This window comes from Natator depressus, chromosome 24 (assembly GCF_965152275.1).
Source record: "Natator depressus isolate rNatDep1 chromosome 24, rNatDep2.hap1, whole genome shotgun sequence".
NCBI lineage: Eukaryota > Metazoa > Chordata > Testudines > Cheloniidae > Natator > Natator depressus.
Window position 1 is genome coordinate 1,530,286 of NC_134257.1, and position 13,384 is coordinate 1,543,669.

General features: G+C 53.0%; 1 protein-coding gene across 8 annotated transcripts in view; it reads left to right on the forward strand.

The window, feature by feature from the left end:
• GATAD2B (GATA zinc finger domain containing 2B) overlaps positions 1–11,313 on the forward strand; it is an 82,210-nt gene extending 70,897 nt beyond the window's left edge. For all 8 annotated transcript variants that reach the window (XM_074938352.1, XM_074938349.1, XM_074938355.1 and 5 more), the window contains 4 exons: positions 278–480; positions 2,323–2,433; positions 3,421–3,538; positions 4,330–11,313. In XM_074938352.1, coding sequence (XP_074794453.1) covers positions 278–480; positions 2,323–2,433; positions 3,421–3,538; positions 4,330–4,463 — 566 coding nt within the window. In that variant the 3' untranslated portion in view covers positions 4,464–11,313. The remainder of the gene's footprint in view (positions 1–277; positions 481–2,322; positions 2,434–3,420; positions 3,539–4,329) is intronic.
• The last annotated feature ends 2,071 nt before the right edge of the window (positions 11,314–13,384 follow it).

The following is a 13,384-nucleotide window of genomic DNA, read 5'->3' on the forward strand; positions in this document are numbered from 1 at the left end:
TTGCGGTTCCCTTGAGCCCAGGAATGAGAGCAGGCTGGAATCTCATGCATAGCTGCACAGGGAGGACCCAGGCTTACGTTCATCCTGAGCATATCTTATGGCAAAGCCTAGTCCGCTCCCATCCAAAGTTTCTCTTTGGCAATGCTGACTCTTAACGTGCAGAGTGCCCCTTACTTACACTGACCTAAGGGTGCAGGTTGGTTCTGTCTCCATGATTGTGGGGAAGGTTGGGGGAGTCTGCACCACCCCATTAACCCCTGTTGTTGGTGATGTCTAGGCAAAGGCTGCGCATCCCTTCTGCGCATGGAGCCCTTTGTCTGCGCTCAGTGCCGCACTGACTTCACCCCGCACTGGAAGCAGGAGAAGAACGGAAAGATCCTGTGCGAGCAGTGCATGACCTCCAATCAGAAGAAGGCGCTGAAGGCAGAGCACACCAACCGGCTGAAGAACGCCTTTGTGAAAGCCTTGCAGCAGGAGCAGGCAAGTTCCATCCTGGCATCCCAACCTGCTGGAGACGCAGGCATCCTCCAGCTCCAGTCCTGCTTCCAATCTCTGCTTCTCCCTTCCCCAGCAGCGCATGGGTTTGCCATGCGTGCAGAGGCAATCTGTGTTCCCTTTCCTCCACGCAGTCTTGTGACCAGTTCCTGGAGGGGTGCCCTGTGTCAGTGCAGTACTTACAGTTTAAAAAAAGCCAGTGCTAGGTATCTAAAAATACCCTCTCCTGCAGTGAATGGAGTATTTCCTGAGGCCCGTTACTCCTTTTCCTTTGTGTATGGTCTCCCAATGGCTTTATAACTCGCTCGCCACACTGGCAGTGGGAGGCAAAGTGGGCTGGGAACTGGGAGTCAGGGCTACTGGCTTCTGTTCCCAGTTCTGCCACTGCCTTCCTGTAATACTGGAGAAGTTGCTTAACCCCTCAGTACCTGTTTGCTCAACTGTCACATAGGGACATTTGCCTACCTCCACACTTGGTGTTTGCAGAGTGCTTTGAGACCATGCCGGGCCACAGGAGTGATTCCGGCTGAACATCATGGGGGCCTGGAGTAGGATTCATCCCTCCACTTGTGGCTGGGAGCATTATAGATGCAGTGTACTTAGCTGCTGCTGTCATTGCTGGGAAGCTCTGTGCTCCCCCCAGAGCAGCTAGGTGGGGAGTAGTGTTGGGCGGCTCTGAAGTCTTGCCAACTCCCTTTTTAGATGGATGGTGACCACAGTGTGGGGGTTCGAGCTTAGGGGCGGGAGCTGAGAACAAGGTCAGGGGGAGAAGCTGCCCTGATGTCAGGGAGACTCTGACTAAGTTCTCCCTCCCTCCCTTAGTACTTGGGGCAAGGTGAACAGACTTCAGTCAACTGAGGTCCATGAGGGAAGTGGCCTGTGGCCCGGCTCGTGGCCCAGGGAATGTGTAATTCAGCAATGGACAAACTGCCAGCTACTTCTGAGCTGCAGCATTTGGTCACTCTGTGCCTTCGGAAAGCTCCCCCTGAGGATGGTAGCTGCCCAGCCCCTGTGGAGGCCAGTGGGAATTGGGCACTCCTTGAAAAGCTCCCCTAAAGTCCAGTGGGTCTCTAATGGGCTGCCCTGACCCACATCCTCTGGGCTGCCCAGATCCACCGGGATGGCTTATCTGTGACTCCACCCCTGTGGGGTGGGAATGCTGGAATACTGGGAATATCCCCTGATGCCGCTGCTCTGCTGGCCTGGCCCTTGCAAGCCACTTCCTTTGCAAGGACTCCAACTAGCCCCTTTGTCCTGGTCCAGGCTGGGGGGTGTAAGTTAAGATGCCCCCCTCTAGTGCCAGTCTGGTCTGCTGTCACATGTCCGGCAGTCCACACTGCGGACTAAACTGAGGCCCTTTCCTCTGGGTAGAGCTGATTAGATGTCCTTGTGTATCGCTGTTGGTACGCAAGGCATTTTCCAGACCTAGATGGACAGTTTAAAATCTCCGGCAAACATCAGACCCTGGGCAATGATTCAGGCAGAGGGGTGTTGGGAGCAATGGGAGGAAGAGGAGGGTCAGTGAAGGCTCCACAGTAACCAAATCACATGCAGCTTGCATATAGAAAGGAGCCTAAATGCTCCTCTTGCTTTGAGGGCAGAAGGATCCCAAGGCTGGCTTTCCCTGGCACTTCTTCTACTCCCTCCCCAGCCCCCCAGCATAGGCAGCAGATTAATTTGGACTCTCTCTGCCATACACTGACCTTGCTGCCCATAAGGGTCCCAGAGAAGGAATTGTTCCTGCGTATCACTGACAAAAGCCACTGGGGTAAATGCTCCTAAATTGGCCCCTTGTGTGTGGCTCTAAAATGCCTCTGCTTCCTGCAGGAAATTGAGCAGAGGCTACAGCAGCAGGCAGCCTTATCTCCCACTGCAGCTCCTGCCGTGTCCAGTGTCGGCAAACAGGAGACCATCATGAGGCACCACACACTCCGACAGGTGAGCAGCTCCAGCGGTGTGAGACAGCAGCCCGCCAGCCTCTTGGTGGCCCTGGCAGGGGAGGGGTTAGCCCTTTCAGTTGGTGGAATGCATTGTCCAGATGGCCAGAGCCCACGCCGATGCAGCTGGGGTGCTGAGTCTCTGCAGTGCTGTGTGAGACCAGAGGCAGCAGCCAGCCTGCCTTGAGACTTACCCTGTTGCCTCCAAGCAGCTCTTTGTAACAGCGGGGGGCCGTTTCTCATCCATCCCTTGTACTTTGTGGGCCCTTTCCTTCTCAATATTACCATCCCTTTGTAATTCTTCCCCCGTCCACATGCTGTGGTAGTCAGACTTACTGCAGTGATCCTGAGTCTGGGTGGCACCTGGTCTACAAGCAGAGATGATGGGGACAGCTTCCTGAGCTGCCTGCCCTGCGGTGCTCCCCTGGCACCTCAGTGCCATCTGCCAGGAAGGCGTATAACCCCCTTTCGGTCGCCTCCCCTGTCACTCCCAGATCAGCCAGCAGGGGGAGCAGGCACCGGAGTGAGCTCTCAGCCTGCTAAGGCTGCCTAAGGCCTGAAATCAATCACTGGCAAGCATTGGGCTTTCAGGATGGTGGATGCAGGCAGAGAGCAGTCCCTCCCCTCGTCTCTGGCTGCTGCCCACTTGCTATTTCCACTAGCACCTACTGCCAGACGGTCAATGACCTGTCAAGGCTGGTCACCGTTTTGCTCTGATGCTGGTCTGGGACCTTCCTGCCTTTCATTCCAACAGAGATGGGAGCTCTGAATACATCACCTGTCCCTGTCTGGTGAAACCAAAGCTGCCTGACTTCTCCATGCCGGAGCTGGGCTTTGGGTCAGGATGTGTGTGTTGGTACGTGTGGATTATGGCCAGAGCCCTTCGTGGCCCTTGCTCTTTCGCTGGTGCTGCTTCTGGAAAAGGTGGTGTGTGTGTGTGTGTGTGTGTACTGCTCACTTTCCACTTGTTTGCTCTCTCTGCCCGCAGGCTTCACAGCCCCAGAGCACTCTGCAGCGTGGCATCCCCACCTCTGCCCGCTCGATGCTGTCCAACTTCGCTCAGGCGCCACAGCTGTCTGTTGCGGGTGGTCTCCTCGGTATGCCAGGTAACGTCAAATGTTGGTCTGTGGAATGGGAAGGAGAGGCTGGGCTGCAGACTAGACTAAGACCCTTAACCACATGGTCAGAGGCTGGAAGTCCTCTCCTCAGAGCGTGGCCAGTGGCCTGAGTGGAGGAACTTGCTGTACTGACGGGGACCTGCTCCGGGGCCAGGAGCTTGCACTTCTCAGTTCGTTCATCTCTAAAACAGATAATTCCACTGACCTGAGGGTCATTGGGAGGACAGGTTCATGTCTGTCACGTGCATGGAAGTTGGAGACCCTGCACAGGTGCTAATATTGCCCGGCTGGCTGCTCAGTGCTCTGACAAACACGAGAGAGCCCATCACAGTTTGTGTGTCCTTCTGGGACAGTAGCTTTGTATTATAAGGCTAGGCCTGTGTTTTCATTGATTCTGTAACCAAATGGCCTTTAAAACAAGTGGCGGGGGGTCAGTTGTACTAATTACCGTTGAGTGTAATGATGATCGGTCAAGGACAATATGGACCTTGTAGAGCCGTCATTTATTCCTGGCACATACTTGCTCCTGACTTGGTGCATGCTCCCAAAGGAAGGCGTGGAAGCCTTGTGGCTTGACAGGATGCTGGCTCGTGTAGGGGACAGACCTGTACTGCGTGGGTGGGGCGTGGAGCCTTCTCTTTCAGGGAGTGGCAGTAAGAGTCGATGGCGTGAGTTCCATTAAGCTGGCCCCCTCTGCACTCTCTAGGGCGGGGTGGTTTTGGGTGTGTCACGTGTGTTACAGGAGTAATTGTCCCCACTTGCTCTTCTCTCCCCTCTAGGTGTTAACATTGCATACCTGAATGCTGGGATTGGAGGCCACAAAGCATCGAGCTTGGCAGACCGGCAGCGGGAATACCTTTTAGATATGATCCCACCCCGGTCTATATCGCAGTCCATCAGCGGACAGAAATAACGCCTATTGACCCTCCCCCCCCCCGCCCCCACTTCTGTCGCATGCAGTGCCTGTACTGGTGCCTACGATACACGGGGAAAAGACACAAAAAACATTTCAAAACTTCAGCGACCTGTCCTTTCCCAAACCTAACTCTTCTCTTTGGTTTTCTATAGCAGTGAGGTCATTCCCCTTGCCCGAGGTCAGGACAATTGTCTGCTTGAAATCAGCACTATACATGTGTTAATGCTCGTTTTATGCTATTTTTTGTAATGACAAAGCATAGAATTTTTAATTGTTTTATTTTTCCTTCTGCTAAATGGATGGTTAAACTTTTTTCCTTTCCAGAGATTTTTTTTAAGAGCATCCACTCTACTCCAAGTGACCATTTGTACAGGGTGGTCAGTGCTGACTCAAGGGGAAGAGGGGGGAGAGGTGGCCGTGTGCTGGCGTTTGGACAGCTGTTCTATGCACTTAGTAGGGCGAATTAAGACTTGCATTCTTTGAGTTGCTCACCAAAAGAGGTAAGGGACAGAAGTTCTGTGGATGCGTCCAATTGAATCTTGCTGGGGGGTTGGTCCGTAATAGCTTGGCCCACGTGCATATGTTAGTGGCGCATGATGCCTTTCCCTGGAGGAAGGCAGCCCTGTGTGTGAAGGAGCTGTGTTTCAGTGCAGTGCACATGTGGCTGGATGCAGATCTCTGTGCTTGAAGAGCAGTGCAAGGGATGGCAGGGCTGATGGGTTGTGCCAGGGAATCCCATCAGTTGTGCTGATGCAGCTGGGCTACCAGACTCCGTAATGCAGTGCAGCAGAAATGGAGCTGACCCGTGCTGCCACCGTGTGTGTTTCCGTCTCCCAGTAATTCTGATGCTCCCTGTTTAGAAGTTGAAGTTCTCTAAGGGACTGTGATGAACTACCAAAGGGCACAGTGGCCTCATGCCTTTTGAACCCCCCCCCCCCCATGCTGTTGTGCTCTCAAGAGCAGCTGCCAAACAGAGTGTTGCAGGGCACAGTGGACCGAGCTGTGGTAGGAGCTTGGATTGGATTGAGTTAGCAAACCCAAAGCAAGAGCAAGCTGAGAGTCGTCGTCTGCAGATCGCTCTATTTGCACTTACCGTTGCCTCAAGACGCCCCGCACCTGAACCCGGAAAGAGCAGAACCATCTCCTGACAGCAGAGGGCGCCACCTCCTCGCCAGTAGCCTGGAAAGAGGCCCAGCAGAACTGCAGTCTTGGGAGCAGGATGCTGGTGTGGAGCCTTCCCGCTTGCTGTTGATTGAATTATGTTAATGGGGGGAACCTCCTTGGTCAAACTGTTACAAAACGAAGCGAATATGCTTGATTTGCTGCTTCTGAAAAACCCTGCCCTCCTTGGACAGCGTTTCCTGATGGAACATTAATTGTGCAATGAAGTGCTAAGTCGCCACTCGCATGGAGTGTCGTTGTCGGGGTGCCCGGCAGTACTTGCTGTCTGGGAAGAGGCACCCTTCTTTTCAGCATGACCCCGTGCTGCGTCGACACTGACACTTGGGCTCCTGTCGGCTCTGTCCCCCCCGTCTCTGGGTGATAGCCGCAGCTGCAATACCTGAACTGCCATAGTCTGAATGGAGAGCTGCCGAGTGGCCGAGAAGGAGGTCTGATGCCTTTACTTTGAAAGCCAGCAGGATTTCTCCCAAAGAGGCACAACGCGCCTGCCCCTGTCTTTGGAGCGGAGGGTCTGTATCAATGCAAGAACTAGGCCCTCCCTGCCTACTCCGATTCCTGTGCAGACTTCTCCTCTCCCTCTCCCGATCATCTCAAAGTGGGGGGAGGAGAGGGCTGTGCTGGTACAACAGGCCCTTCCTCGCTGTTTGGTTTGGTGCACCCCACTCCCTCTATTCAGTGAGCACTTAATAAACGAGGGGCGTGGATGCGTGCCTGGGCCCTCCAGGGGTGAAGGATTTTTTTGGAAAGTAGTGGAACGCGCAGTGGCTTTTTTCTTTTGTTTTTGTGGTTCACTGTTTAGCTGGCGTGGCACTCCTCTCCCACACCCACTGGGACGTTGATTATCAACCTGCTGTGCTTGGAGGGGAGCACTCTGACTAACTGTTTCTTCTCCTTTGATAAAGCCGAGAAATTATCAGCCTGTTCTTCGTTCCCCCACCACTTGCCTCTTGACATGGAGTTGGCTTTGTCCTGCTGTCTCCTGCCCCCATTCCCCCAGTGGGTGTTACCGAGAGGTACGAGGTGGCCCAAGCAGATTGGCTGAGATTAACATTAAAAATGTGCAATACTTAATGAGTCCCTGCCGCTGGGGCCTGATGCACTAGTTAATTGTCGGAGAGCAAGTTAACAATAATGGTGCTAAGTGAAATTTCTTGGGAAGGGGATCAGGGTTCCCCAACCACCCCAGGTTGATTATTGCAGTGGTTGGTGAAAGAAAACGTCCCTGTCGCTTGCTTATAGATTTATTTCCGTCCTGCAGCCCGGGCCTCGCAGATCACCCTGTCTGACCCAGTGCAGTGAAGGCTGACCTGCTTCTGTTGCAGGCAGCATGGTCCGAGCATGGGTCCGGGAGCCAGGAACTCCCCAGTTCTACTCCCAGTTCTGTGGCCTTGGGTAAGTCACTTCACCTTCCTCTTTCCCCAGCTGTAGATTGGAGGTGATGCTTTCCTGCCTCACAAGGGGGTTGTGTGGGCTGCTGGGTGTCGGTCAAGTGCTGGAGGTGCACAGTGTCTTTACTGAGACAGGTGAGGCCCTGCTCAGAGCCCTGCTGGCCCGTCTGTTGCTGACTGTGGCCTCGAGGTGCTCCTTCCCTTTGGCTGATGTCCTCTGTGAGCTGTTTTCAAGCCCTAGCCAGCAACAGGAGCCAGTCGTATTACTCGGCCCGCAGCTGTTTTCTGCTCATTGCCTAGTTCCCCTCTCTCCGTGGTTCCACACTCCTGCCGATCGGTTGCTGAATTGTAAAATCATTCATGAATCTCCCCTCTCCCCCAACTCTTGTCCTGGAAGTGTGTGTCCGCACATTGATGGGTTCTGTGGTGCTAAGGGGAGAGGGAACCATTAGCGGGGCGCTCTCCCTGCGTGCAGCCCCAGCTGTTCACGTGAAACAGAAATTCTCATCTCCAGCAGGACTGGGGGGCTGAACCTCATCTCTGGGGTTTTGTTCCTTGGTTCTGTAAACACTTCCTGCAACAAGCAGGGTTCTTCCCACACTTCGTAGAGGGGTACCCCAAGTTAGAAAGCACAGAGCAAATGCTCCCTTTGGGCCCTGGGCTGGGTTCACTGCACAGCAATCCAGCAGCAGTTGGCAGGTGCCAGGTCGTGTTGGTAAACCTGGGAGCACCAAAAACTGGGCACCTGCTTTGTGTTTCAATGCTGTTTCCATCCCCCAGTCATCAGAGCCCATCCTTCACTCCTGCTGCCCTGGGCACCTTACCCATTCCACTGGGGAATCTCCTTGGCTTCGTCTCGTTAAATCCCCAGGGAATTTCTGTTGCCTAGACCCTTGCACTGCTGCTGGGGATGGTGGAGTGTCCAGCTCTACAGACAGCAGTTTGGTTCATTGCAGTATTTGACACCCCACCCCTCTGCCTGCTGATCTCCGTGTCGAAGGGGAATTAAGATGCTTGCTTTGTCTGTGATCTGCACAGGTTTAAATTTTTTTTGTCTTGACCACAGCGCGCGACCACTCCCAATCCCTGGTAAAGTGCCCCTCCCCCTTTATGGATGTGATGTACGGTAGAAAATCGTCTCTTTTTTTAGATACAGAAATAGGGATTTTTTTCCCCGCTTCGGTTAGCTTTTCTTTTACAGCTAGATGTAGAGCTGCTTGTGAACGCTTAGTGGGGTTTTATTTTTTGTTCCTCCAAAGGCATAACCCATCCCTCCCCCTTCCTTCTCTAACTCTCGCCCACCTCCGCTCACCCACCCTGACAAGATCTTAATTAGCTTACGATATTGCGGCCGAAATGTTATAACAAGGACTCGTTCATGTATATAAGCTATTTCTTGACACATTAAAAACAATTGTACATTGTGTAGAAAACAAAACAAAACAAAAAAACAGCCTCGCCATGGATATTGTGAAAGTTGTTACGTCCTTTTGTAGTGTGACCTTTTGTGTATGACCTGAAACGTGCAAAAGGGGTGGTTTCCGGCGGGTGGGTGAGGGAAGCGAAGTCAGATGGCTGCAGAGGGCGAAGATCCCAGGGGCTGGCGCTCTTGTCCGGGCGGGAACTGCTAGCCTGCAGAAATGCACTGGTGGCAATTGCCACCTCCCAAATCTGTGCCTTTCACACACACAAAGAAGGACCCTACAAGTTACCAGCACCCCCTAGTGCAGTGGAGGCAGGAAGTTTCTTCCCCCAGCGTTAGGTTTACAGCTCGTGATGTCTCTCTAACCCGCAGTGGTGGTGCATTCCTGTGGGGAGCATCCGGATCTTGGGGAGTGGGACCGGGGTGGGGACAAGTATTATGAACTGTAATTGTATTTGCACTGTTTTTATTATTGCATTGGCATATATACAATATACATCTATAACAACCTGCGGTGTGCGGCTTCCTTCATGTTCTGTCTGCCAGAGCCTGTGCAGACGCTCAGCAGAGCCCAAAACAGGCAGGGCCCCAGGATGAAATGATAGAGCTTCTCGGACTGGCTGCTGGGGAAGGGAGAAACATCTGTTCCTAGCAGCGATGACAATCCAAAGAGCTTGAGACGTGTGGTCTCCAGCACTGTGCGACTGTGGCTGCTCTCAGAACGGCTGCCCCAGGATTCCTGTGGTCGTTAGCCCCTCCCGGGGAGGGGCAGCGTAAGCAGTTGTTGGTCAGACATAAAGGTGCTGGCACTAGGTGCTGGTGTAACCCTTCCCTGGGTTCCGAGTGTCTTACTCTCTGTGTGCATCTGAGAGAGCAAACGGCACCTGTAAGATCCAGAGCCCTTGGGAGTCCCGGCTTCTCGTCTCTTTCTCCCTGCAGTCTAAGCCAGCTGACACCTACACTCCCTGCACACTCTTTTTGTAGTGCTCTGTGCAACTGACCCTGCCTGAAGACTCCCGTTCACCCCCCAGCTGGGTGCGTTCCTCTTGGTGCAGCCTGGTGGGTCTTGCTCCGACCAGCCCAGGCTCAGAACCTGCTCGCCTACCCTTTGCCCTGCTGGAAAAACCCTCTCAGCATTTGCACCTGTTCTCAAATCCCCATGCGGTGAGCAGCATCGTGCTAGGGCTGCCATAGCGTTCCCTTCAGCCTGGCAAAATGGGGGCCCGTAGAACACTGCAGAGTGGCCCATTGTGTGGTGTGTCTGCTCCGCAGGGCTTGGCAATGGCTTGTTCTCTCCAGTCCCCCTCACCCCTGCCTGCCAGTTCCTGGCTCCTCTGAAGCCTTCCACGTCCACACATGCACCCACCTGCTTCTCCACAAGCATCCTGGTGTTGGCAGGTTCCCAGCTGATCAATGGCACTGGAACACCAAGGGACTGAGCCCCTTCCCGGAGTGGGCTCCTGGTACCAGCAGCGAAGGCTGCCCCATCCGTCTGTGGATGACAGGAGGGGATTGAAATGGACTGGGCGGGGTGGGAAGCTACAGCCCCTCTCTGTTCTGGGAATGGGGAAGGGTGTGTTAGTGTCTCACTTCCATGCTTTCCCTCCCACAAACACCCCGAGCCCCTTCAGCTGTTCATGTGGCCAAGAGATTACACTGATGGAGCTGACTTGCTGGCTCAGAAGTGGGCTAAGCAGCTCCATAGCAGACCCCGTTCCCTCAGGGTGCTGTGATAGGGACGGTCTGGGCATAGGGCTGCACCAGCATGCTTTAGGAGGTCAGAGGCAATTCCAGTGCATTTAGCAGACTTCTGTTTGCAGCAGCTGTTTGCACTCTGTCACCAGCATGTGCAGCTCTGCTCTGGAAAGACTCCAGATCAGCAATTCTTGCTAAACTCATTCAGAAACTGGGAGCTGGGTCGTTGCCCTCCCCGTCTAGCGTGTTCTCACTGTGTCTGCGCCCAGTTTGCATGGCTGAAACCAAGCGGGAGGTTGAGTTCTCCAGCCAGGCTGGAATCCGGCTCGCTCTACCTAGCTGTGGCTAGCTCTGACGGAGGGAAAGGCAGTCAAGCTTTGCTCAGGAATGGGAGCGAGAGGCTCCCAGTTAGCAGGGCACTTCAGAGCAGAAACCGCCTCACCTCTCAACATCTTTCCGGGGTTGGCCCAGGTGTTGTGTCCCTTCCTGCAACCTCAAGTGTAGCCCAAATCTTCACAGGTAATTTTAGAGGCCCAACTGGAGCCTTTCAAAGGGGCCTGGCTTTTCCGGCAGCCCTTCCTGAAAGTCTACACCCCTTTAAGGCATCTCAGACTGGGCACGCAAAATCGCTACCCACTTCTGCAAACTTTGTTCTGTAGCTACATCCAGTCTGGCTGCTCAGGGCCTGGAGTCACCGGCTTGAGTGCCCGACGTCCCTGGAGGGGTGCTGCTGGATCCAACTTCTCAGCAGAGCCTTCCATCCCCCAAACACTTTGTGCAAAGGCACTGGTACCGTGCTCTGCCCTGGTTCCTGGCTGCACAGCACCTTCATCCTCACTGAGTGATGCCCCCAGAGCTTGGAGGGGAGGGAGCAGTCTGGGTGGATAGCAAGGGATACAGCGTGGCAAAGCGAGGGGATCCCAGCCTCACACCTGCAGCCTAGCTAATCGAGAGGTGAGGGGTGCGGGAAACCAGGCCTTTTGCACAATTTTAAGTTTTTTTTGCATTGTGTTTTGAAATCTGGTTTAAAAAAAAAAGCTGTTTAAATACTGCCGAGCGATTATGCAGTGACTGGTTAAAAATAATAAGCTAATTTTTGGAGAAAGGATTAAAAAAAACTTTGTAATATTTATCACTTGCAAGCTATGTTTAATAAAGAAAGGAATGATTTATAACTTTTTATGAGGCTGGTGCGTTGCATTTGGGGTTGGGTGGTGTCCCAGAGGGGGCGTGGGAGATCAGCTCTCACCTAGCAGCAGGGCCCCCTGTAACATGTCAATGCTCCTCTAGCTGATGGAAACACTTCCATTGGAATTGTTTTTCCTTCAGAAAACACTGATTCAAATCTATTTCCATGAACCATTCATCAGTTTTAGTGAGAAATGACAGAACTGTTTGTTTAAATCAAAAAAAAATATTTTGGGGGGGCAGGCTCCTGCGGTAGCCGAACACGAGGAAGAGGAGGCAGAAGATGATGCAGGCCATGCCGATGTGGACTCTTCATCCCCATTTGGGATTAAACCATGTTTCAAAATCTTGCAATTTCCTGCCAGACAGCAATCCCCTTTCTATGGCCTGCCTGCCTTTCCCTGGGAAATGTCTGCTTTGCACCAGCGATCAGAGATTGGCTCATGTCCTGAAGCAGGAACATTTGGATCCTTGTTTGCCGTTCGACTGTTATAACTAGATATTCTTCTAGTTGGGTGATTCCCTTTATGCCTTTTTTAACAGCTGATCTCAATGACATGTTGCAATGAGTTCCAAAGTCTAATTGTGTGCCTTATGGAAATAGCAGGAGAGATGGAAAAGCCTTTTCAGGTTGCACCAAATTACTGCCACCCCCAGGACCAAGAGCCTCGTCTCCCGTGTTGACCCAGACCCCTGTGGGAGTATCCTGGACACATCTGAACATCTTTCCTCACCTTCCTGTCTGTGAGGGGCCTCGAGCCGACCACTGAACCACCAACCTTTTAGCCAGGGCTGCCGCCAGGAGCCTAGGGGAGAATGGCACCCAAAATGGAAGTGGCAGCGAAGAGTGCAGGGGTGGCCCCCTGCCCCTGCCCTCCCCTGACATAACCATGGCCCTCGCTGCTGCCTGGCGGTTGGATAGAACTCCTGTGCCAGCCCTGCCCCAAACACTGGAGTCACTGTAGGGTTAAACCTGCCACTAGGCTTCCACGGGGGAGAAAAGGGCATGAACAGCTGAGCCAGGTGTCCCAGATCCTGCCCTCTCTGCTACTCCACTCCCCCTGCTCAGACACCCGCATCTTTCTCCTTTTACAGCTGGATTGTGCCACAGAGCTGGGGAGAGACCTACAACTGGCCTAACCATGCCACTGGGTTACTCAGGCTTGTGCTGGGAAAGACCTGTGCTGAAGGAGCCCTGTCCCGTCAGCCCAGGGCCATCGTCCAGCACCGCAGGGCTGCAAAAGTTGGGTTGGGCTGAACTGAAACATTTGGGCTTTAACCCTTTGTTGTCTTTACTCCTTGTAGCTGCGAGGGCCACAGGAAGGGGCGTTCCCCTCCGGCGTGCTGCGGCTTAAACGCCCTGCACCAAAACACTCGGACAATTTCAAACTGTCTCTTTCAGAAAGCTGTGCGGAAGAATTTATCAGCTCTGCCCTGCGGACATGTGGATGTTTTCTCCCTTTCTGCAGTAGGGATCTATTACCGACCCCCTGATCAGGATGGTGATAGTGATTGGGAAATGCTCAGGGAGATGAGAAGCGATTAACATAAAAAAACTCAATAATAATAATAATTGAAATCCCCATTATTTATTATTATCCCCCTATTGACTGGGTCCGTATCACCTCAGGGCGGGATGCAGAGAGAGAGTTTTTTGACACCTTAAATGGCTGCTTCTTGGAGCAGCTGGTCCTGGAACCACCAGAGGAGAGGCAATTCTTGATTTAGTCCTAAGTGGAGCACAGGATCTGGTCCAAGAGCTGAATCTAGCTGGACTGCTTGGTAATAGTGACCATCATATAATTAAATTTAACATCCCTGTGGCAGGAAAAACACCACCGCGGCCACCACTGTAGCGTTTAACTTCAGAAAGGGGAACTACACAGAAATGAGGAGCTAGTGAAACAGAAATTAAAGGGTCCAGTGCCAAACGTGGAACCTCTGCAAGCTGCCTGGAAAATTTTAGAGACACCATAATAGAGGGTCAACTTAAATATATCCCCCAAATTAAAAAACTGAGAGAACCAAAAAGAGCCAGTGGG